Source organism: Asterias rubens, chromosome 21 (genome assembly GCF_902459465.1).
Source record: "Asterias rubens chromosome 21, eAstRub1.3, whole genome shotgun sequence".
NCBI lineage: Eukaryota > Metazoa > Echinodermata > Asteroidea > Forcipulatida > Asteriidae > Asterias > Asterias rubens.
This window is the reverse complement of record NC_047082.1, coordinates 10,324,356-10,346,460: the sequence shown is the minus strand read 5'-3', so window position 1 is coordinate 10,346,460 and position 22,105 is coordinate 10,324,356. Positions and strand designations below refer to the sequence as shown.

The window sequence follows — 22,105 nt, the reverse complement described above, 5'->3', positions numbered from 1 at the left end:
AACTCGGTTAGGAAACGAAGAAACAGAGACTGCGCTGTGGTCCAGAACGTATGTAGAAAAACAAGAAAAAGAGACTTGAGTAGACTCCTCTCAAGAAGTCACAACTCATGATAGGTACATACTGAATTGCATTTACCATAGAGAATGTTTAACAATAACATGGAAGTGACTGCATCCAGTTATGTTCAAACGCGTAGACTCATCTCAAGAAGTCACAACTCATGATAGGTACATACTGTATGGCATTTACCAAAGAGAATATTTAACAATAATATGGAAGCGACTGCATCCAGTTATATTCAAATGAAGATTACGTGGCTAATTAATGAAGATTTTTAATTTTGTTTACATTTAGAGTAAAGCTTATGTTCTAAGCTTCAATTTGGTATATGATTTCACTCTTTTGAAGTTATGGTCTAGGAGATTAGGTTTAAAGACAAAAACGTGTGCAATTGCTATGGGTTTGAAGCAGAAACAAAGAATAAGACAAAAATTAAAATCTCGACAGAAACAATACCTGTTCCGACAGTAGGTCGGAACAGCTAATTAAAAACTAATTGGTTAAACAAAGACAAAAAATGACATTTTTGATACAAGATTTGAAACCAGTGGTTTGTGTTGTTGATTTGTCATATGAAGGGCTAAGTGAATGATATAATTTAATGTTTAACGAACAATTTGATAATAGGGCTTCGATCAGTGTTCCATTGGGTTGGGTTTTTGTGTGCTGAAACTGGCATTGTCACTATTCTGTGATTCACAAGGTACTTATAATGAAACCAATTCATTGGTGGCATCGTGACGATGTGTCACTCACAAGTGACATTATTACCCCAGGTCACACTGGGCCTTCAATCATTCCTTAAACCATCTCAGCTCCCTGGGGAGTATACAGCCTGTGCACAATATAGGCTACTTGGCTAAACCAATCACAAGAATCATCTCTGCCCTCACACATTCACAGGTACCCATTTACCTAAGCTTGGGCGATATCGATTTATTTAATTCACGATATATCGCCGACAATATATCGCGATATTTGATATAATCGCAATTATTTAAATTTGACATCACCAGTCTTCAAACTCCAAGTGAAAGTTGTAGAAGAGACAGTCATAGCATAAGAGAGGTGTTCTAATGACCTATTCCTCTGGTTTTACTCCAAACCTATGGGGTGCAAGATGTCTCAGCTAGCAAATACATCGTGATATTGCGATATTTCGCGCCATATCGATATTTCGATTAAAACCGAATCCATCCAATATCGAAATCGTTTCCAAATTAATATCACGATATTCGATAATATCGTGATATCGCCCAAGCTTACATTTACCCCTAGGTGGAGAGAAGCAATTATAGTTAAACGATGGTTGTTTTATCTTTACCAGTCCTGCCAAATGTATTACAAAACCTTTTAAGGATTTGGGTACTTTTTGTTACACAAAACACAATGTCCACAGATTGACACTAAACTTACTCGGTTTGAAGATAATGATAATAGAAAGCCTACCTTCAAATAGTACTTGCTGAGGTGCTGTAGTTTTGGAGAAATGACTAAAACCATGTCACAATAATTATATAACACATTTTACATGCTAAAATAATTGTCTACTCACTGAGACAACAATTATTTTTGTGACTTGTTTGACTCGTATCTCAAAAAGAACAGCATCTCAGCATATATCATTTTAAGGAAAGGTTTCTAGCATTATTATCTTCAAACTGTGTAAGTTTAATGTAAATCTGTGGACTATTTATTTTTTGTCCAACAAAAAGTACCCAGACCCTTTAAGTGTGGCCAATCAAGTGAATGTCTAGAACTTCGGAGCACATGTAGTTTTTAACCTTGTGTATTGCTTTCGTCCATTTCTGTCTCCTAAAAAGTAGGTTTTCTCCGGATGCTGTACAATATCATTGAGAATCGCTTTAAGATGATCAGCCACAGGCTTAAGATCTCTTTTATCGTGAGCTGCCAGAAGGTTCGTCTCCGGCAGGAAAAAATGCGCAATGGTCCCCTTCAGGAGGGCTTGGATAAGAGCCAGGAATAAATCCACAAAGGCACGACCCAGCTTGCCTGGTTCCCAGTCTTCATCTTGTGGATACTGCACGCACTGATGGAGGAACACAGTGCGGATGATGCGGGCGCCGACCGGACTGAAGTCCTCTCGGTTTTCTTCACAAACAGCTAGGAGGGCATTTAAGGCATGTCGACGGCAAGTCTGGGTAGAGCTACCGATGTCCGCTTGGGATGCAAGGAGAATCTCACCTGGGTAGAAACAGCTACACCACATCTTGCGAGAATCTTCTCGTCCCTTTGGACTATTCAGAAGTGAAAAACAAAATAATAATTAAAAGATCAAAACATTCAATTAAATGCATTGCAGTTGAGGGTGGCTATCCCCCAAAAAATTAAACAAAAAATAAAACGAAAAAGTAAAAAAAAGACAAATGTTTCCATCTAAAATTCTTCAATGTTAAAGTAAAGGTTGAACAAATATAGATCCAATGTCTAAAATGTACATTAATTTATCACTTATAACACCCCTTTTACAAGGATTCTGTCTTTTGATTGGTTGAGAGCGCGTCAAATGATACCTTTGTGTCTTTTTTTTTACTGGAAAGCTGCACAAACGTGTCTTGCTGTACACATAACAAACAATGAACTACACGTATACCCATAGCAACCAGTGTACTACACCCATAGCAACCCATAGCAACAGTATCTAAACGTTTAGGCACAATATATGTATGGGGCATTATAAAACTGATATTGACTGCTTTTACTCATGCTATGGTTAAAACTATGACAACCTCTGTGACACCCATGGCTTTCTGCTTTCCCTTAGCTTTGCCTCAGGAAATAAAGAACCTCAGGAGTTGTAGTTTAACCATAGCACTCGAAGCAGTCAATATTTGTATAGTTCTCATTCTTTCAACTCAAGCTTACCCTATTGCAAAGAGATAAAAATGTGACTTGAGGGAGACTAGTCTGTCCATAGTCATCCATGCACATTGTGGCCAGCGCTGTACCATCCCTTCTGGCCATTGCTGGATATTAACGGCTGGTATGAGACTAACAATAAAGGTGTTGCCATTCAGCAGAAATGTTAACGTTACTGCTGGGCCTGAATGAAAAGAAAATAAGGGGGAAAACAAGTTTATTATACATGGTAAAAATGACTATCCTTACAGGTATACAGCATTGGTAGAGCTGACAGAATAGTCACAGACTGTGTTCATGTTTTGTGTGATGAAATAAAAAACCTGTGAAAATTTGAGATAATCCGTTTTGTGTGAAAATAGTGAAAAACTGACAAATCATCAGCATATAAAAACACACTGTCCTTAATTTTGGTTAACAACCAATATCAGGTGCTGGTTGTATTTAGGTTTCAAGGGGTGGATTTCACAAAGAGTTAAGACTAGTCTCATCTCTAGTCAGGGCGAGTTACTCATCCTAACTTAGGACTAGCCATACGTTTTTAATGTCTCCTACTTAACTCTTTGTGAAGTCGACCCCAGATACAGTTTTCTCGAATTAGCTTCAATTTGGGGGAAAATAGTTCAGACAAGATGATTCTACTATGAATTCCATAATAATAATAATAATAACAAATTCTTATATAGCGCATTTCACAATAAACCGTATCAATGCGCTTTACATTAGTCCCCTGGTCATTGGGCCAATAAACATCCCTTTAATCTTTCTCAGCTCCCATTAGGGAGTATACAGCCCCGAGCTGCCGTGGCGCTCCGAAAGCTTGTCATTCACAATATCAACCTCTACCCTCGCAGGTACCCATTTATACCCCTGGGTGAAGAGAAGCAATTATAGTAAAGTATCTTGCTCAAGGACACAAGTGTCACGACCAGGATTCGAACTAGCACCAGAACTTGAATTCGATGCTCTTAACCACTCGGCCGTGACACTCTACACTCTCCATAAACAGTAAATAGATAAATCTCCTGCGATCTTGTTGATTCCCCCCTTCCACTCTCAATTCAAGCCCTGATATAATGATACAGTCCCGGGCCCCCCACATTTACACTTAATGGACCCACCTTCTCTGTTTACTTTGACCTCATAGACAGTTGGCTCTCTCTCCCAGAAACATTTCTTCTCCAAAGTGGAGACCGCTTCTTGCACAAGGCGATGAAAACGTCGCAACACCTTCCCGGGTAGAAGCAGAGATCCCTGTCCCTGCAATGTGACATTAACATACATCAATTAAAGCTCATCAAACTCAATAGCATGTCTAATATGTGTGGCAGAGGGTGTGTCCCCCCCCCCCCCCCCCCCCCCAATGTGGCTTACTGAAAGACACTCTGGACACTATTGGTAATTGTCAAAGACCAGTCTTCTCATTTGGTGTATCTCATGCACAAAATAAAAAACCTGTGAAAATCTTAACTCAATTGGTCGTCGAAGTTATAAGATGATAATGGACAAATTTCAAAACACCCTTGTCACAAGAAGTTGTGTGCTTTCAGATGCTTGATTTCGAGACCTCAAAATCTAATTCTTAAGTCTTGAAACCAACTTTGTGGAAAACATCATTCAAGCACAAAATATAAATTTATTATCAGCAAACCTTGTTTTGATATAATAAAAAAAAATAATAATAATTATAGTTAAGGTAAAAAGATACACACATAAAAAAGAGTTTGATTAAATAGCCCCCTAAATTCTGTCTTAGCCCCCCCCCCCGAAAAAAAGGTAACGTGTCTTTTATGTTTTTGCTTTGTTTTGAACATGACAAAAAGTATAAAATGAAGATCCCTAAAAAAGAACAAAAGCAATATGACAACTAGTCCTTCAAATAAGCGTAAAAAAAAATCAGATGGATAATGCTACAGATGTGTAACCATGGCAACCTACATCATCCTTTTGCTGCCGATTAGTACAGCTCAAATCCTGAAGGAACGTAACATCTGTGTCCGTTGTCAAGTAACCGAACCCTTGTAACGGGGTCACATATGGATTGTCGCTCTGGCACGAGTCTGTGAAGGTGACACAGCGTCCATCATCAACGGGGATATCTGATCTCTTGACGGTGAGGAGATTTGGTAGAGGAACCAAAATGTCAAAACGGTGTTCGTCGCTGGCGGTCACGCCGAAGCGACAGTCGGAGGTAGTCGGGACGTCCGTCTGAAAACGATCATCCTGTTCACACACGAGGTGAAGAATTGGACAGATGGCCCTGTCAATGAGCCCCTGCTGGTTGGAATGTATTATTTTCTTCTCTGGATAGACGTGACCGTCGAGAAAACTGTTTAGATTTTCAGTCAAACTTGGTTTCTGATTTGCCATTTTGGTGTCATCGTGTTTACAAGTTTACAAGGAATGTTTAGACTGGTTACCTTTTTAAAACCAATAGCTTTCTCACAAGTGTATATGGACGCCAGACAAAGTATGGAAAGCCAAAGCACACAAAAAGTAGCACACTACTGCGTTAAACAATTCAAAAGATACATAAAACAGACGGAGATAAAAAAAATTACTTAGTTAAAACTAAGTAAAGTGGAACTATTGGTGGCGCTAATTCTTGATTCTGCTGCCGAGCAAAACTGTAAACATCAGCTGGCGGACTGTTGCATTTTTCTTGAAGTTTTCCTTTTTTCGGTTTAACAGTAGTTTAACAGAGTTTTCTCAAAAGATCAACATAATTTTGGGCAGAAAAATGGTTCGAAGTAAGTAAATGTCATCTATTTCGTCCTTGGTCTTTTCCCTTCTCCTGTGCCATTGTTTTTTAATTAATGTCAGTCATTGAGTGAGTGGCAGTTGTTTGGCATTTGGTAAACAACCGTTCAGTAAACGAAAAGGGTAATCTTCCGTATGGCGCCACCACTTTTTCATTCAAAATAAAATAATATAGTATCTAATTTACCTGATTGATTTATCCCTTTTTGTAAAAATGAGTGAAAAAGTGGTGGCGCCATACGGAAAGTTATCCATATTTTGTATTAATTGTTTAAAAATTTAACATCCAGATCAGGGCCGTAGTTCATGGCTCCGCTTACCGTAAGCACAGATTCGGCGCTTACGCCACGGAAGCAGGGAATTCTGTGCTTATGCCAAGCGTATTTCACAGGAATAGCGGGGAAATTTGGGGTTGTGGGGCAGTAAAAGAGAAAACAAAGTAGTACACGACTGAGGACAAAAGGATTATATCAACAATCCAGGTTTGCGGGGACTGACAAAAATGCCTGCACTAGTGACTAGTCATCACCAAGAAGTGTGTCATTAATCCAACCTGGAAGGACAAGACAAAAGGACAAACAATATTTCAGATTTCAGAGCCAATAATTGCACAGTACACACAATTCAAACTCTTCAGCCTAAACCTTTTAAAAGAACATTCAAACAAACTATTCTCCTCATTCTCATTTCCAAACTTTTACAGTTACGGAAAACCTGATCCGCAAACGGGCAGAACATAACAACATGGAGATCTCCACCCTTGAAGAAGTTTCCCTGCATCAGCAGGACATTGAACGGTGAGCAATCTTTAGCTGGGATGATCATCACCAACTGGTCCTAGCGGTCCCTGTCAGGGACTGGAAGGTTAGGCTGTATCTTAAATGGCCGCTACAGTTACGGCTACGACTGTTGCTAAGGGTGTCGCTAAGGCTGTCCTATACTTCAACATAATATGATGTAAAGTGATCTAGCCATAGTTGTAGCCATTGCCGCTTATTCAAACATAGCCCAACCCTCCTACTTTCGGTAACCTTACTCAGTGAGTTCACCAATCATTTTAAAGGCAAAGTAAACTTTTCTTTTTTTTACATTTGATTGTTTTAATACAAAGTATGTAAACATTAAAACTAGCTTGTGAAAATCTCATTTCAAAAGGTGGTCGCATATTTGGAAAAATCGACAAAATCTGTGGCAAATAGTTATTGTCCACGGAGAATAATCCCTTTACAACCTCTATGAGCCCGGCTGGTAGAGCAGAATGCACTACCTTCAAAACTTTTTAAAAACAGTTATGGTTTAAGTGCTTTGCTGAAGAGCACAAATGTCCTGACCGGGATTCGAACCCACACTCTGCTGCTGACAGTGGTGGTGTTTGATCCAGTTTGAATCCTGTATACAGCTGTTCTTCTTAGAAAAAGAAATTGTTCAGTTTATCCACAATTACTTCTTTACAACATTACTAAACTAAATCCTGTTTTTTTAGAATCGAGTATTTGGACAAGTGGTGCAGAGAGCTAAAGATTCTTTACCTTCAGAGCAACCTCATCCCCAGGATTGGTAAGCCGAATTGTGTCAGTGAAGACCCCTGGCATAGACCTTAAAGGGAAGGTACACATTTGGTAATTACTCAAAACAAATATTAACTTAAAAACTGACTTGGTAACGATCATTGGAGAGCTGTTGATAGTACAAAACATTGTGAGAAACGGCTCCCTCTGAAGTAGCATAGATTTTGAAATAGAGGTAATTTCTCACTAAAATAGTAAAAGACTTCTAGCTAGAAGTCTTTTATTCCTATCTGAGCGCACACAAAATTGTCTAACAAGGGTGTTTTTTTTTCATCTTTTTCTCCCAACTCTGATGACCAATTGAGCTCAAATTTTCACAGGTTTGTAATTTTATGCATATGTTGAGATACACCAAGTGAAAACACTGGTCTTTGACAATTACCAATAGTGTACCTTCCCTTTAAAGCAAATACTCAAGTTTGATCGCTAGCTAGACCAGTTTGAACCTCGTATTTGTGTTTCCCATTCTATCCCTTTCAGAAAATGTCAGCAGGCTGAAGAAATTGGAGTATCTTAACCTGGCCCTTAATAACGTTGAGAAGATTGAAAACCTAGGAGGTAGGTGATGAGTGAACCCTTTTATAGAATGGTAAAACCAGGGCCCAATTTCATAGAGCTGCTAAGCACAAAAATTTGCTAAGCATGAAAAATGTTCCCTGATAAAAACAGGATTACCAGCCAAATTTCCATTTGTTACATAGTGCTCGTTACTGGTATTCAGCTTTTGTTTGCTTATCCTGAAAATCACATGGAAATTTGGTTGGTAAACCTGTTTTTATCAAGGAAGAAATTTCATGCTTAGCAATTTTTGTGCTTAGCAGCTCTATGAAATTAGGCCCTGTATCTTAATAATTATTATAATAATGATCAGTTGTTGTATTGTGCTGTTCACACAGCACTGCCAACATTATTAACACTGGTCATTGGGCCATTTAAGTACTTCCTTTATCTCAGCTACATGTACCTTGGGAGTATACAGCCTGTGCAATTAATAGACGCTACTAAGCTCTGTAAATCACGAGAACCATCTCTGCCCTCACAGGTACCCGTTTACCCCTGGGTGGTGAGAAGCAATTATAGGGTGCGTTCGTTTAGCTTCCCTGGGTCGTCCCCTGTGTGTGGCGGTTTATTTTCCCAGGACGAACGTGTGCAGATAATTACCCACGTTCGTCCTGGGAAAAAAAACAGCCACACACCAGTCTTGCTCTAGGACACAAGTGTCACCACCGGGATTGAACCCACACTCTGCTGAAATATTTGTTTCAAACTGTCTGTATATGTCTTGCATTTATTATTTTATGAATAATTATAACTTAAATCAAAGACAAATTTGTCAACGATGAAATAACAGTGATTTGATTTAAAACAATTAAAATATGTTGACTATTTTTTGTCCATTAATTTGTATAGGTTGCGAGACACTCAAGAAATTGGACCTTACCATTAACTTTGTGGGGGAGATCACAAGTGTGGAGAGCCTAAGAGACAACTACAATCTACGAGAGCTGTAAGACACCAATAATATAGGGACAAAAATATGTGTTTATTTAGGAAGCCTAAGACACAAACTCTTTTCTGTCCCTGGAACGTTTCATTATTATAAATATTTTATATTTTGGTATTGAAGATAGATGCCTCTTAAATAAACTTAAACACTAGCTCACAAGGCTGAGGAAACCTGTGAATGGGGATGTTTGCTATTGAATCAGACACACCAGAATTTATGTGCTATAGAAGATCTTATTATTAAATAAGTAGGATAGATGGCCTTAGCTTTCGATCCAAACCGACCTTCTTCAAAGGCATCAACAAGAACAAAGAAATACATAACCATTTATAGAGAAAAATGTTCTGAAAAGAACAGGCGGGGAGTGGGAAAAGATCAAATGGATATGGTTGTAACAAATAAATACAAGACACAAGCAAATCAATGGGATCACCCCGAAGGGATACACAACAGAAAAATAAGTTTCTTACTACGACTGATGTGGGTCTAAATTTTGATTATAAACCTTATGGATTAGTGGCATGTAACCAGTTTCTGTGTTTAACAAGTTTTAATGCATACAAGCTTTAAGAAATTGAGCCCCGGTCATGAGGGAAGTTTGCCAAGCCTGCACCATGCAAAGGGTAAACGAAAAAAAAAGAAGGTATTTTCGTTCAAATTTTGACAATATTTCAAACACAATTTGATTATTTTGATAACATTTCAGATTTCTGACGGGAAATCCTTGCACAAAGTTCAAAGGTTACAGAGAGTACGTCATCGCAGTGCTACCACAGTTACAGGTACAGTACCAATAAAATGGTGACAAGTTTGGAGCGTCTCTCAGTTCTGTTGCCAATGTTGTGCCTACTCTAGACTTGTGGAAAAGTCGTTAAATGTTTGCCGCGGTGATGATAGCGTTCCGACTCTCCCCGCGATTCCCGTGGTATTCTCGCGAGACTGCTGGTCCCGCGAGACGACTGCTCTCACGACTACGGTCCCATTTAAAGGGGAGTATAAAAGTCGGGCAACCAGCAGAGAGCAGTGATCTCCCCAGAGCACCGCCACAACTTGACTATCTCAACGCGTGGGACCAGTAACGACTTGTTCACAAGTCTTTGCACACCCTAACGTTTTGACTGATGTTCTTTGGTATTTTTTTTTTATGTGGAATTTCGCAGTATCTGGATGGCAAAGAGATTGATAAGTCAGAGAGGATTACAGCGATGCAAGACTTGAAGATGATCAGACCCAAAATCTTAGAAGAACAAGAAGACTACAGAATCAAGAGAGTAGGTTGCTTGTCATGTATTTAGAGGAACAACAGGAGTGCGTTTTGGCGACCCCAACCAAAAAACTGTCTCGGTTGTTGGTCGTTGGTTCTGCTGTTCAGACTGAACGATATCCGAGTTGTGAGCTAGGTTACCGTTTTGGTTATGACGTCAGAAACAGTTTTTGGTTGGGGTCGTCAAAACGCAGTCCAGAGCATTGATTGATTGATTGATTGATTGATTGACTGATTGATTGATTGATTGATTGACTGATTGATTGATTGACTGATTGGTTGATCGATTGATGTTTTTTTTTTTTTGAGTGGGGGGACATCCACGCAAACACCCTCAAATGTATAAAGGAATAGGTCTCTTACTTAAAAACGTAGCTCCACATACCTTGCAGAAAAAATACTGAGTGCTTTGATATGTCCCTAGCGATGATAAAGCACTATATTAGAACACAGTAGTATTATTATTATTTTTATTATTACTAAATCCAAGGCAGCCACATTTTTCGAATGCATGAAGAAAAAGATTCATAGGTTTTCAGGTATGCAACTGCAGTTTGTACAAGCACATTGTTATGCACAGTATGATTTTGTATCATTATTTTCATTTGTCAATGGCATAGCTGAGAAACCTAAGAGGTACTTTAAACCAGCTGAAAAGGTTTTGTTTACATAAACAGGAAATTGTAACGATGGTTTATGGCCCTTTTTTGAAAACACAGCTTGGGCTTGGTGTTGTGTTCTATTCTGCCTGTTTGAAGCCCTGTAAGGTGGGGTTGAGGGTTAGGGTTGGGTTGAGGGTTAGGGTTGGGTTGATCGAGGGGGGTTTACAATATTAGTTTTATAATTAGTACTCTGATTTTAATTACATCCTCTGTCCTCTGATTGTGTTCCCAAGGAAAAGGAGAAGAAAGCTGCCAGTGGAGAGAAAGAGTCGACGGATGAGAATAAGAAAGGAAAAGGATTTGATGGCCGCTGGTATACTGATGTGAATAAAGAGTGAGTATTAAAAACAACAAAGTCTCCTGATGATGACTAGAGCAAGGTAGTCGAAATGTTGAGACCAATTAAGAACTTACATAGTAATGAAGTTAATAAAGAAAAGTCCCCGCGATCCACTAAGGAAAAGTAGTAGTCCTGGTTGCTAATCTTGTTGATTTTTGTGCACCATTATATTCAGGTAAAATTTCAGGAAAAGGATAAGAAACAGAAATACATGGTTTTGTTTTTGACTTGTGGAATCATTCATGGAAAACATTGAAAACAATCTGAATTCAGTCCCAAACCTTTTCTTTGGCACCATTGTTTGGTTCTTAATTTTTCAAAGTGCCTAATAAATGTGGCTCATTGTTTCACCTCATAGGGACAACAAGAGTAATGGACACGGTGATGCAGATGAGAAAGAAGTTGTTACCATGGAAACCGATGAGGATAACAGCAGGTGAGTCAAGACATAACTGGGGGAAGGGGGGTGGTTTGCCTTGAAAATTATTTCAGTTTTTCCTTTACCCTATTAAAATGAATCAACTGTTGATCAAATTTGTGGCATGTCTTGGCCGAGCTGTTAAAGAATAACAGACTCGATCTCTGGTGTTTCTGATCAGAAGAGAGTGGGTTCGAGTCCTGGTCATGGTGAATGGTATTAATTGGTCATACAGTAGGAGGGTTACCTGTGCACCATGTAGATGCATTCACCATGGTGTTGCATCTATCATTTAACACCACAGTGAATGGTATTAATTGGACATACAGTTGGAGGGTTAACTGTGCATGAATGTTGATGTTGATGAATGTAGTATTGCTGATTTGGTATAGTTCAAAACCACAGTAGACGAAACTGAATTTTTGATGTGTTTTTTTTCTTCAAAGTTTTTGGCAAGAAGAGACGGAATTTACACCTGAGTCTCGGATTGCTGTCCACGACCACATCAAGAAAACTAGAGAGAAGGAAGAACAAAAATCGTAAGTCCATAATGGGAATTATCAATATTTTTTTTAGGTATTAAGAACTGTCTACAATTTTCACTTCTGTTTCACTTGTGAAAAAGGGGTGGGGATGGTATTCAAGATTTTTTTATTTTTAATCACAGTTGGTCCAATAAACTAGATTTTGTATTCTTTGTCTTTTGATTTTGTTTTTCTTTCTTTCTTTCTTTCTTTCTTTCTTTCTTTCAAGGAAACCTACCCATGATGTACCAAAGAGGAAGATACGACTGACAACGGATGACGGAAAGTTCTTGAACATCAACGAAGCAAAGTAATCTCTGATTTCATCCTCTTTTTTAAATTTCTATTTCATTTATTCATTCTGGTTGTGAAGTCAAGGACTCTTAGGAAAGTGAACTTAATCACCGTACTATCCAAGAACCCAATAGAGAGAAGACCAAGAAGTTGGTTTTACAGTTTTATAAATAAAAGATAGATTGGCTGTTTCCTGCTCGGTGTTATTTATCCCCTTGCAGGAGTTTGCTGAGTTCTCTTGAGGGGAAGATCATCTAAACAAACAAACAAACAAACAAACAAACAAGCAAACAAACAAGCAAACAAACAAGCAACTGCATGCAGTTGGTCACAACTTCACACTAGAAAACTAAGTTTGTCTCGGGTTTTCTTCACAGGATGGACTTTGCACTGACTGAGGATGAAGAAACCAACTGCCTCTGCCTGGACGTAGCGTGCTATAAATACCTAGACACCTCGCTCATTGATGTTGACGTACAACCAACGCATGTTAAAGTTGTCGTCAAAGGAAAGGTATGTTACTGTTCAGTCACAGGGCTAAATATCCGTAAATAATAATAATAATAAAAGAATATTTATAAAGCTCCTTATGCCAGGCCTCAAGACGCTTTCCTTAAGCTGTAAAGCACAACAAATTACAAACCTCAGAAAGGTCATGCTGAGCCGATACCAGTTACAGTCAATCAATCAATCAATTGTTTTTACGGTTGGAGTCAGCTCTGATCGCTCTATATCGCTTACCTGTTCTCATCAACTCAAACAAACTATTCGCAGGGTGAAATTCATCTGAAATAATAGATCTTGATTTCTTTACCAGCCAAAATACAATGTATTGTTGTAGTTTTTCACTGGTTCCCAGCTTATGTTTGCTTTAAGGCACTGGACGCCTTTAGCAAATGTCAAAGACAGTCCAGTCTTCTCACTTGGTGTATCTCAACATATGCATAAAATAACAAACCTGGGAAAATTTGAGCTCAATCGGTCATCGAAGTTGCGAGATAATGGAATAATGGAAGAAAAAACACCCTTGTCGTGTGCTTCCCTGCAGCCTTGCCCTCTCTAAAGTTTGCCTGAATTTCTCTTTATTGTATCCTGTTTTATATTTTGTGTATTATATGTATGTAAATTAGAGAAGTAGAGTGAAATGAGTCATTAAAGGCAGTGGACATTATTGGTAATTACTCAAAATAATTATTAGCATAAAACCTTTCTTGGTGACAAGTAATAGGGAGAGATTGATGGTATAAAACATTGTGAGAAACGGCACCCTCAGAAGTGCCATAGTTTCCGAGAAAGAAGTAATTTTCCACGACTTTGATTTCGAGACCTCAGATTTAGAACTTGAGGTCTCGAAATCAACCGTTTAAACGCACACACCTTGGTGTGACAAGAACAAGGGTGTTTTTTTCTTTCATTTATATCTCGCAAGTTCGATGACCGATTGAGCTCAAATTTTCACAGGTTTGTTATTTTATGTATTTGTTGAGATACACCAACTATGAAGGCTAGTCTTTGACAATTACCAATAGTATCAACTGCCTTTAATTACATTGTTTTTCCCTCATTTCTTCAGGTGTTCCAGTTAGTATTGACGGAGGAGATCATGCCAGACAGCAGTAAAGCTCAGCGATCACAAACTACCGGCCATCTTCTTATTAGTATGCCAAAGGTATTTAAAGCCATTATACACTTTCGGAACAGAAGAAAAAATTAAAGTTCACAGATTAACAAATAACTTACAGGGTTTACAGAAGGTAGTGGTGAAAGACTCCTCTTGAAATATTATTACATGAAATGCTTATACTTTTTGAGAAAACATTAAAACAATTATGAATTCTCGATAGCCAGAATTACGGCCGAAACGTGCGGAAACAAGGGTGGGTTTTCTCCTTATTTTCTCCTGACTCCGATAACCGATTGAGCCTTACTTTTCACAGGTTTGTTATTTTATATATAAGTTGTGATACACAAAGTGTGGGCCTTCGGACAATACTGAATACCGGAAGTGTCCAATGGCTTTAAGAAAGTCACCAAGAAATATTTCCATGCAGGAAGTAAAACCCCTAACAGGAACACACAATCCGAGAAGCGTTTGCATCTCAAAATTCCAAATACCTTATACTATAGAAAGGCTGATGTAGGTTTCTATTCTAACTAGTAGTTTTTAAAGCCATTAATTTTCATTCAAATTTTGTTTTCATGTACCTTTCTCAGGTCAAGCAAGTCGTCAAAGCCCAAAAGGCAAAGAAACCCATCAACATTTCAACAAGAGGTGTGAAGAAAGATGAGGGAAAGACGCAGAAGACAGACACTCAAGGAAGGTGAGTCCTCCTTTAAATTAATTTAATAGTCCTCTAGGCATGTAAGTGTAGAGTGGTGGGCCTGTTTACGCCGCTACATTAGCTTCAACCGTACAACAATATTTTTGGCTAAAATTAAAAAGCAACATCCAGGGCCCACAATTTCATAAAGCCTGTAGCCCTAAGCACAAAACGTACTAAGCACAGAAAATGTTTGCTTACCAGAAACAGGTTACTAGCCAAAATAACATTATTAGTTTACATTGTTTTAACTGGTGTCTCCGCTAAATTGTTGCTTAGCAAAGAATTTTTTTCTTAAGCAGAATTTTCTGCTTAAGATCTTTATGAGAATTTGGCGGTAATCAGAGCCATGAAGTTGTGCCTAAGTGGCGCAAGGTAGAGTACCAAACCCATCTGCATACACAAAACCAAAACAAGAATAGCGATCTCAATACCAAGTTCTCTCTTTTTCCCCAAAAGGACAATTGGCGGCACTCTGGAGGTTGATCCATCATCGGCAAAGAACGTTGACCTAATGGTGACTAAGCAGCCTCGTCAACATGGACCATACGAAAGCATGAAGAGGAAAGAGGTCGTGGCCAGACCGAACAGTGAGGATTTCGTGGATGACCCGGATGTGCCTCCTTTGATATGATGAAAATATTTTATTTTATTTTATATTTCTGGTGATTAAACCAACGATGCTTCATAAGTGAACTTAATCACTGTAGCTGGCGAGTAGCTTGCTATGTGAGCCAGAAACACCAGGGTTAACCCCTACTCTTCCATGATAGGTGTATGGGTTCTTTTACGCGCATTCCAATCGCAGTACGCTGAATCTACCCCTCCATTCCATTCCTAGTATAGACCTACAGCTTATTGTCGCATCCTAAGGACAAAGAAATTATGATCAAGTATCTTGCTCTTGATCAGAAATGTGAAATTTTCTTTGAAAAGTAGTTTTCTTTTTGTGAATCCAAAAAAGAGTAACCTCTGCTGCACATGGTACTCAAGTGTAGATTCCATTTCAATATTCAGAAACAGTACATCCGTCCATAGAGTCGTTAATTTTTATATACATGTCATTTTGAAAAATGTATGTTATTGGGTTACATACAGTTTGTGTTTCTCATCTGCAGTTTTGTACAAGTTCACATTTTTGTATAGTTTTACTTTCTGTATATTTGCACTTCTTGTGTTTTCAAAAGATTTGTACAATAAATTTGTCTACATGTACTAAATTATGACATTGTTATTTTGTGTATGTTATGTACATGTATAGACCCGCTTGCATACAATGACGTTAGCTCAAACAGCGCCCTCGCCCATTGCAAAGGAAGACCCAGACTGAAAGTTGTGCGTGGCACATAATGCGCTTGCACATTTCCATTGTTTGACCTGGCGGCCTACTCAAGGGGTTATGTGCTTAAATGTGAAAAATTTTCTTGCAATACCTTTACATAATGTACATAAACTGCATGCAAATGGAAGACACAAAAAAAGCCTAAATTAGTGTTAGTTAAAGGATGCGCATCTTTATGTTACAATGAACAAATGTATTTGCCAATTTTTGTCAACATAATTTTGTTTATTGAAAAGTAAAAATAACGCCCACGCTCATTCAACCAATTAAGGGCGTGCATTGTTAACGTTCTCGTTGTCGTTCTCGTTGAATCCAAAGAACATTCCATAAGCGCTGTTTTGTTTGTAGCGGCGAGTACACACAATGTTTGCAACACATAAATCGACACCCAAACAATACGCCTTGTAGAATTGTGTCAATGTCTTGGTTCTATCACAATCAGAGAAGGGACAGCAGAACAAAGGAACACAAAAAAAGGAACAAACCTGTCTTTGTGTGGTTTAGCTGATGAAACAAAGGAAAGAAATGTCCTCACATCAATGGATAACAAAGTCAGAGAAAACACTTTTTTCTTACATTTTTCAGGCTTTTCTTTATTACAAAAATCCATGCATTGCTGACAAATATATTAAATGAACGTTATTAATAGACACTTTATTCACACAGTATTTACATATATTCAATCATCAGAGAGAAGTGCTTATTTATTTTTAAAAAACCTAAGTCCATACAGGCATGCATGTAGAATTTGACCATAACTATTTGATGGAAGATTTTTCTGTGCTGCTAAACTAAAAGATAAAATGTTGAATGCTTTTGATAAAATACCCCATACCGTTTGTATGTGTTTTTTTTCTGTGTAAAGGACTAGGCTTGGGAAAAGCCATGGTCTCTCCTAATTTGCATCTTACCCAAAAAAATTGTTTGCCTGTTTAAAAATATTTTAGAAGACAGTTCGTTGGGCACTATTGCGTCTTTGTTATTAAAACATTAGTTGGAAGTGGTCGGTTAAAAATAACAAATATGAGTTATAAAACCCCCCCCCAAGTTACCATTTCCTAAAAGTGCATAAATTCCCCAAATAATTGTTAAAAAGGCAATCGTATTTAAACGTATAATTCAAAAAATGACACTTAAAGTCAATTGCTATACAAACCAGGGCTTGTGTGCCATACTTAAAATTGGACGGAATTTAAAGGGACGGAATACAGCTGTATTTCTCAGCTGTTTATTATGTTAACATTACAAATTACAACTTCACATGATCACTTTAGTATTACTGAAAAAACCTTTTAAAAATGGTCTCACCCCCTAACACAGTGAAAATATAATCCTCTAACTTGGTCAGAATAAATTTTGTTGTGGGATAGTTTGAGAAGTGATGAATAGAAAGTACTATTTTATACTGGAAGAACCCAAATTGTTACTGCAAACCAGGAAGTCAGCGAGTCTTTTAATGGAGTTTTAACTTAAAATGTTTTAACCAAGTAAAGGCCCGGTCCCACTGCAGCGATAACGAGAACGATAACGATCACGACGCAAAGAGAACGCGTTCTATTGGTTGAATCGCTCCACGCAGAATACGCATTCGCCCATTCAACCAATAGAATGCATTCTCTTGGCGTAGTTATCGTTGCAGTGGGACCGGGCCTTTAATCAAAGAGACAAGCCCAGTCCTGGAATTTCACAGAGGCTATGGCCTCCGCTGCTCTTGTTCTTTTTAAAAAATGGAAATGGCCGAGCACTCCAATATGAAATTCCAGGCCTGCAAGCCCTCTGTTCATAACATCATTGCTCAGAAATTGCTTCATAAATTGAATGATATACCCTTCCTACAGTGTATGTAATACTGAAATGTCCCCCCCCCCCCCTTCCCCAACCCTTTGAACCAAACAAGACCCTCAATATTTCAATGCGTTCATGGCAGTGTAAACTTCCCGATCGGTGCGGAATGTGCCGAGGTTCTTCTGAGTGTCTGTGACTGGCCCGGTGGTCAGCTTCTGTCGGACAGCCATGCATTTGTTGTCAAGATCCAGTGAGTTATTCTTGAGGACAAGGTCCTGGTTGATGCGATACAGTTGCTTCTCGTTGGCATCACGGATGTTGCTGTTGATTATAAAAGAAGAGAGAGAGAGAGCGGTTAGATCTCCAGATTTCAAGGAAAATCCTTAAAAGGGGATTCATTTAAAGGGAAGGTATGAAGGTTGAGGTAACATTGAGGTAAAAATAAATAAAGTTGTTATATGCCCCAAAATTTGAATCTGATAAAAGGCTCCTTAGATCGTATATTCCTAAAAGGATTTGTCTTCCTGTGAGGACATAACCACCACAGATTTATGACGATATCTCAAAAACTCTACCAGTGGAAATATCACTGAGCAATTACGAACATCATAATACTGAAGTAGGCTTAAAGGAAATGCAATGTCAGAAGTTTTAACTTACTGTGCGTCTTGAAGCTTATTCTTCAATGCCTTGATAGAATCTTGGATCTCGTTCACTTCTCCAACCAGGCCATACTGGGCGTTATCTCGACACAACTCTACGTTAGGGCGGTAGGTACGGTTCTCTAGACGGGTCATGGCAAGCATGAGAGGGCGCTCTTTGTCCTGGATTGCACGCTCAAGATCGCGGATGTTCTTCTCCTGTTTAGCAATCTCTTCCTCGGTCTGGAATGGGAATCAAAGAATAAACAACTTATCAAGAATGCCACACACTTTCTTGAACAAGTTCATAAGAATAACTACAGCGAAATTCCCCAAACTTTTAGCAGAGACTTGTATTTTAAGTTTGAAATTGGCTTTTAATGAAAAAACCACTATATTTGCAATCAGGAAAATATTTAGAAAAAATTCAACATAATAAGGGAAAAAGTTTCCATACATAAGGAGATCATCAGAACTTTTTGTTAATTTTCTGCAAAATCAAGTTGAGTTGGCAGCTCTTTATTGAGTTTGCAACAAAAGGACAACTTTAAGGGAAACTTTGCGGAAATCAAACTTTGATAGTGTTAATTTTGCAACGAGGATAAAGAGTCTAACTTGTTTTTACCATTACATCGATGTGTACTACTAGGCCCTGTATACTCGGTACTTTTACCGAGTTCCGTGAAAACAAAAATTTACAGGCAAATCACTTGGGTGGAATTCTAACCCACAACCTCTTCATGCAAAGTTCCAAAATCTTTACTTACATTTTTCTTCTGCCACTCGTCCTCATCCTTAGCCTGTTCCATCTCATGGATGCGTTTCCGGAGAGCAAACTCTGATGCTTGACGCTGAGCCTCCAGGTCATTATCGGTCTGCTTGATGGTGCTATTGATGGCCTCGCGCAGGTGAGTAGAGGAACGGATCTCGGCGTTGGCGCGGTCTGTGTTGTACTGGCTGAAGTCTTGCCATGTCTGTGGTGTGACACTCCTGTAAGGAAGACAGAAAGTAACATTTATCAAAATGACATCTAGTACATAAATATTTTTACTACTCCAAGAATTTCACTGTATAACTAAACATTTTCATAAAGACAAAGTCATCTGGGCCAAAGTCTGTCCTGTCTGTAAGCACAAAAACTTGCTAAGCACAGACAAATATATAGGGCTCAGCTGAAACCAGCCAAAAGTCCACAAAGTTTACAATGTGACTGGGGCCCCATCCAGTTTTTGCTAGAGCATGGAAATATTCTAAGCATTTTCTGCTTAACAGCCCCATGGTACTTAGTACCATGGCACAATATCTTTAAGCTGCCTTGAGCACAAAATGCAGTTCAGCAAAACAAAAAATATGCCTTCCAGATTGTGATTATCAACCAAACTACCATGTCACAGGTACAACTTGCGACTGGTACCCTGGTAATTTCTGCTTATAGCATAAAAATGTTAAGCAATATTTTCTGCTTTAAGCAGCTCTATGGAATTGTGTCCAGGTCACCTTTCATGTGCCTTTTCAAACAAAACCACAAAGGAAAGTGGAAAGCCTTCAAGATAAGATAACAATTTTCCCGGTTACTATCTTGACGAGAGCTAGCTTACCCTTTGGGTGTGCGTGTGGAGTTAGGCTGCAGGCAGATATCGGGTGAGTCGATGCTTAGGTCCTGGCAGTATGTATCAATTTGCTTGGCTTCTGTCTTGTCTCGTAGATCAGCAGCGAGTTGCTGACGAGCTTCTTGGAGTAGACAGAGCTGCTCAAAAGCAGAGGCTACTTTGGCCTGTAGGGCCTCTTTGATACCTTCAATCACTTCCACTTCCTGCAATGAAAAAAAAAACCCAAACAAATAAAGTCGTAGTTGTTTATTAGGCATCGATGAACATAGAGAATCAACACTTGCTGACTCAAGCATGGTGGCAAAGAGTGTCCAGGGCCTGAAATAACATAAAAGCCAAAGTCTCTGTTGTTCTGTTTGGACGTGTTTAGGAAGTTCCATAGCCGAGCGAAGAAGCTACCTGTTTTTTTTTTTTTTTCAGTAAACAAGATTTGACCAAAAAACTACATATATATCTCCGTGATTCAAGGCCTGTAAGTCTTTATTAACTACCCTCTACAAAAAGTTTAAGAAGCTGCAGCTGCCAAAGCCGAGTCTCTTTTCAATGTTGCATGAGATTTAGATAAGACTTAAGACATCGTATTTGGGCAGTTACAAAAAAAAACGTTCTTCCTTTTTTTTTAGGCCCATAAGTCAGATCATTAGGTAGACTTTTTATTATTATTATACAAAATAATGAATCAGTCAAGGTGTTAAGGAGAATCTCACCTTGTTAAGCTGAGCACTGGCGTCGTCATCAACAATGTCAATTTTTCTGCGCCCATCTCGAAGTGTCACACATTCAGTTGCAACATCGAGGGGTAGTGCTTTAGCTTCAAGTGCTCTCTCCGCCTCATCTTTATCACGGGATAATCTTGCGATCTCCTCGTCGGTGTCGGCTAGGGTCTTCTCGAGGGTCTCCCTCCACTTTTCGATGTCGGTGATTCTGTTGGTCAACCTCGTGGTGCTGTCGTGAATACCCCATGCTGTGCGGTTGTAGGTGTCATTGCGGAGCTGATGTGAGGTCTGGCGTGTGTTGTGCGAGCCGTCGCGCAGCTTTTCTGCGTTTGTGGCTAGGAGGTGGTTGTTTGTGTGCCAATCAGAAGGAGCGTAGTGGGTGGCTGGCTTGCTTGCAATGTCTGCCCGGATCGACATGGTTGGTGATTTTCAGATAACCTGTTCGGAAAAAGAAGTTTGGATAATTTAGCATTTGGCAGACTTGTAAAACACTAACACGATTCATCAAATTAAAACAAAGTTGTGTAGCATAATATTAATAATGGAACTTTTGGAAGGCTCAAGTCAAAATGTTGTTTTCTGTTTCACTATTTCAGGACTGCTGTTTTCCACACATGTTATTCCTCCATGGTCTAATCAACTTTCATACAAAATGATAATGTTCCAACTTTCTAACCCAATCTCCTCACTCATTTTATATAAAAAAGTCTCTATAAATAAAAGCATTTATAATCAACAAATACGGCAACCTAAAACAGTTTATGTTCAGCCTTTTTAAAGAACTTTTAAAATTAAAGCTTTATTTTATTTTTATATTTTATTTTTACTTCTGATTAATTATTATTATAATCTATTTACAAAAACAGGATACTTACCCTCAAAAATTGAAAGGACTAGAACAAATCGTGTGTTCTTCAAAGGATGCAAACCAAAGCTGAATGTCTGAGTTTGTGGTTCGGTTTGGTTTGGTTTTGGTTTAGCCACCGTTATCCTGTTGAGCCTCCTTGCAATGCTGCACTACTGCTAATGTGATTTACGCGTGTTTATGATGTGCGGCTGGCCTAAACACACTGCCCATATGCTTGTTACTAAGCAACACAACACATCACCAACTCACATTACAACAGCGCCTTTGATTTGCTAATTAGACTCCATTCAGCGCTACTGGACCAATGAAAGGCCCGTTTGGTGGTAAGGTGGAGGGCGTTGCACCGGTGCCATAGAAACCGCAAGCTGTTATGAGGCCTGGACAATCATCGTTGGTGGCGCTAAAACAACATACTGGTGTCGTCTGCTGTTTTTACTTATTGGCGGCATCGTGAAGAACAATATTATCGCCTCCAGTTTCTGTATTATATGAACAGTATTTTCTAGTCAACTGATCGACATTTAAGTATTCGGTCCGTTACCAG

At 38.8% G+C, this 22,105-nt stretch overlaps 3 protein-coding genes across 5 annotated transcripts; 1 reads left to right on the top strand and 2 right to left on the bottom strand.

Annotated features, from left to right (window-relative positions):
* Nucleotides 1–1,723: 1,723 nt before the first annotated feature.
* Nucleotides 1,724–5,328, bottom strand: LOC117304589 (cyclic GMP-AMP synthase-like). Its single transcript, XM_033789122.1, has 4 exons — nucleotides 4,880–5,328; nucleotides 4,063–4,201; nucleotides 2,948–3,125; nucleotides 1,724–2,319 (listed from the first exon to the last, which is right to left on the bottom strand). The coding sequence occupies exons 1-4, from the start codon at nucleotides 5,309–5,311 to the stop codon at nucleotides 1,815–1,817; spliced, it is 1,254 nt and encodes a 417-aa protein (XP_033645013.1). The 5' UTR covers nucleotides 5,312–5,328; the 3' UTR covers nucleotides 1,724–1,814.
* Nucleotides 5,103–17,469, top strand: LOC117304588 (protein tilB homolog). Of its 3 annotated transcripts, none has more exons than XM_033789121.1 (15): nucleotides 5,103–5,179; nucleotides 6,405–6,498; nucleotides 7,185–7,258; nucleotides 7,750–7,827; nucleotides 8,680–8,776; nucleotides 9,483–9,558; nucleotides 9,937–10,047; nucleotides 10,936–11,036; nucleotides 11,401–11,478; nucleotides 11,907–11,999; nucleotides 12,214–12,294; nucleotides 12,656–12,791; nucleotides 13,852–13,947; nucleotides 14,493–14,599; nucleotides 15,059–17,469. In XM_033789121.1, exons 2-15 carry the CDS (start codon nucleotides 6,446–6,448, stop codon nucleotides 15,231–15,233), a joined length of 1,356 nt encoding a protein of 451 aa, XP_033645012.1. In that variant the 5' UTR covers nucleotides 5,103–5,179; nucleotides 6,405–6,445; the 3' UTR covers nucleotides 15,234–17,469. The 3 variants fall into 3 exon arrangements, with proteins under 3 accessions (XP_033645012.1, XP_033645011.1, XP_033645010.1); XM_033789120.1 differs by having other exon boundaries at nucleotides 5,144–5,221; XM_033789119.1 differs by lacking the exon at nucleotides 5,103–5,179 and adding an exon at nucleotides 5,503–5,691.
* Nucleotides 17,470–17,536: 67 nt separating this feature from the next.
* On the bottom strand, nucleotides 17,537–21,733 carry LOC117304539 (tektin-B1-like). Its single transcript, XM_033789059.1, has 6 exons — nucleotides 21,569–21,733; nucleotides 20,685–21,131; nucleotides 19,966–20,180; nucleotides 19,135–19,357; nucleotides 18,387–18,610; nucleotides 17,537–18,047 (listed from the first exon to the last, which is right to left on the bottom strand). The coding sequence occupies exons 2-6, from the start codon at nucleotides 21,108–21,110 to the stop codon at nucleotides 17,843–17,845; spliced, it is 1,293 nt and encodes a 430-aa protein (XP_033644950.1). The 5' UTR covers nucleotides 21,111–21,131; nucleotides 21,569–21,733; the 3' UTR covers nucleotides 17,537–17,842.
* Nucleotides 21,734–22,105: the final 372 nt, after the last annotated feature.

What these genes read in the sequence shown, in the direction of transcription:
- LOC117304589 (XM_033789122.1), bottom strand. Translation starts at nt 5,311, where the DNA reads ATGGCAAATCAGAAACCAAGTTTGACTGAAAATCTAAACAGTTTTCTC. An exon ending in GGTCAAAGTAAACAGAGAAG is followed by an intron (nt 3,126 to 4,062) that starts GTGGGTCCATTA and finishes CTTTTCATTCAG; the next exon opens with GCCCAGCAGTAACGTTAACA. An exon ending in TTTTATCTCTTTGCAATAGG is followed by an intron (nt 2,320 to 2,947) that starts GTAAGCTTGAGT and finishes ACTTCTGAATAG; the next exon opens with TCCAAAGGGACGAGAAGATT.
- LOC117304588 (XM_033789119.1), top strand. An exon ending in TTGAACATCAACGAAGCAAA is followed by an intron (nt 12,295 to 12,655) that starts GTAATCTCTGAT and finishes TTTTCTTCACAG; the next exon opens with GATGGACTTTGCACTGACTG. An exon ending in TTCTTATTAGTATGCCAAAG is followed by an intron (nt 13,948 to 14,492) that starts GTATTTAAAGCC and finishes TACCTTTCTCAG; the next exon opens with GTCAAGCAAGTCGTCAAAGC.
- LOC117304539 (XM_033789059.1), bottom strand. Translation starts at nt 21,110, where the DNA reads ATGTCGATCCGGGCAGACATTGCAAGCAAGCCAGCCACCCACTACGCT. An exon ending in CCAGTGCTCAGCTTAACAAG is followed by an intron (nt 20,181 to 20,684) that starts GTGAGATTCTCC and finishes TTTTCATTGCAG; the next exon opens with GAAGTGGAAGTGATTGAAGG. An exon ending in TCCACACGCACACCCAAAGG is followed by an intron (nt 19,358 to 19,965) that starts GTAAGCTAGCTC and finishes TCTTCCTTACAG; the next exon opens with GAGTGTCACACCACAGACAT.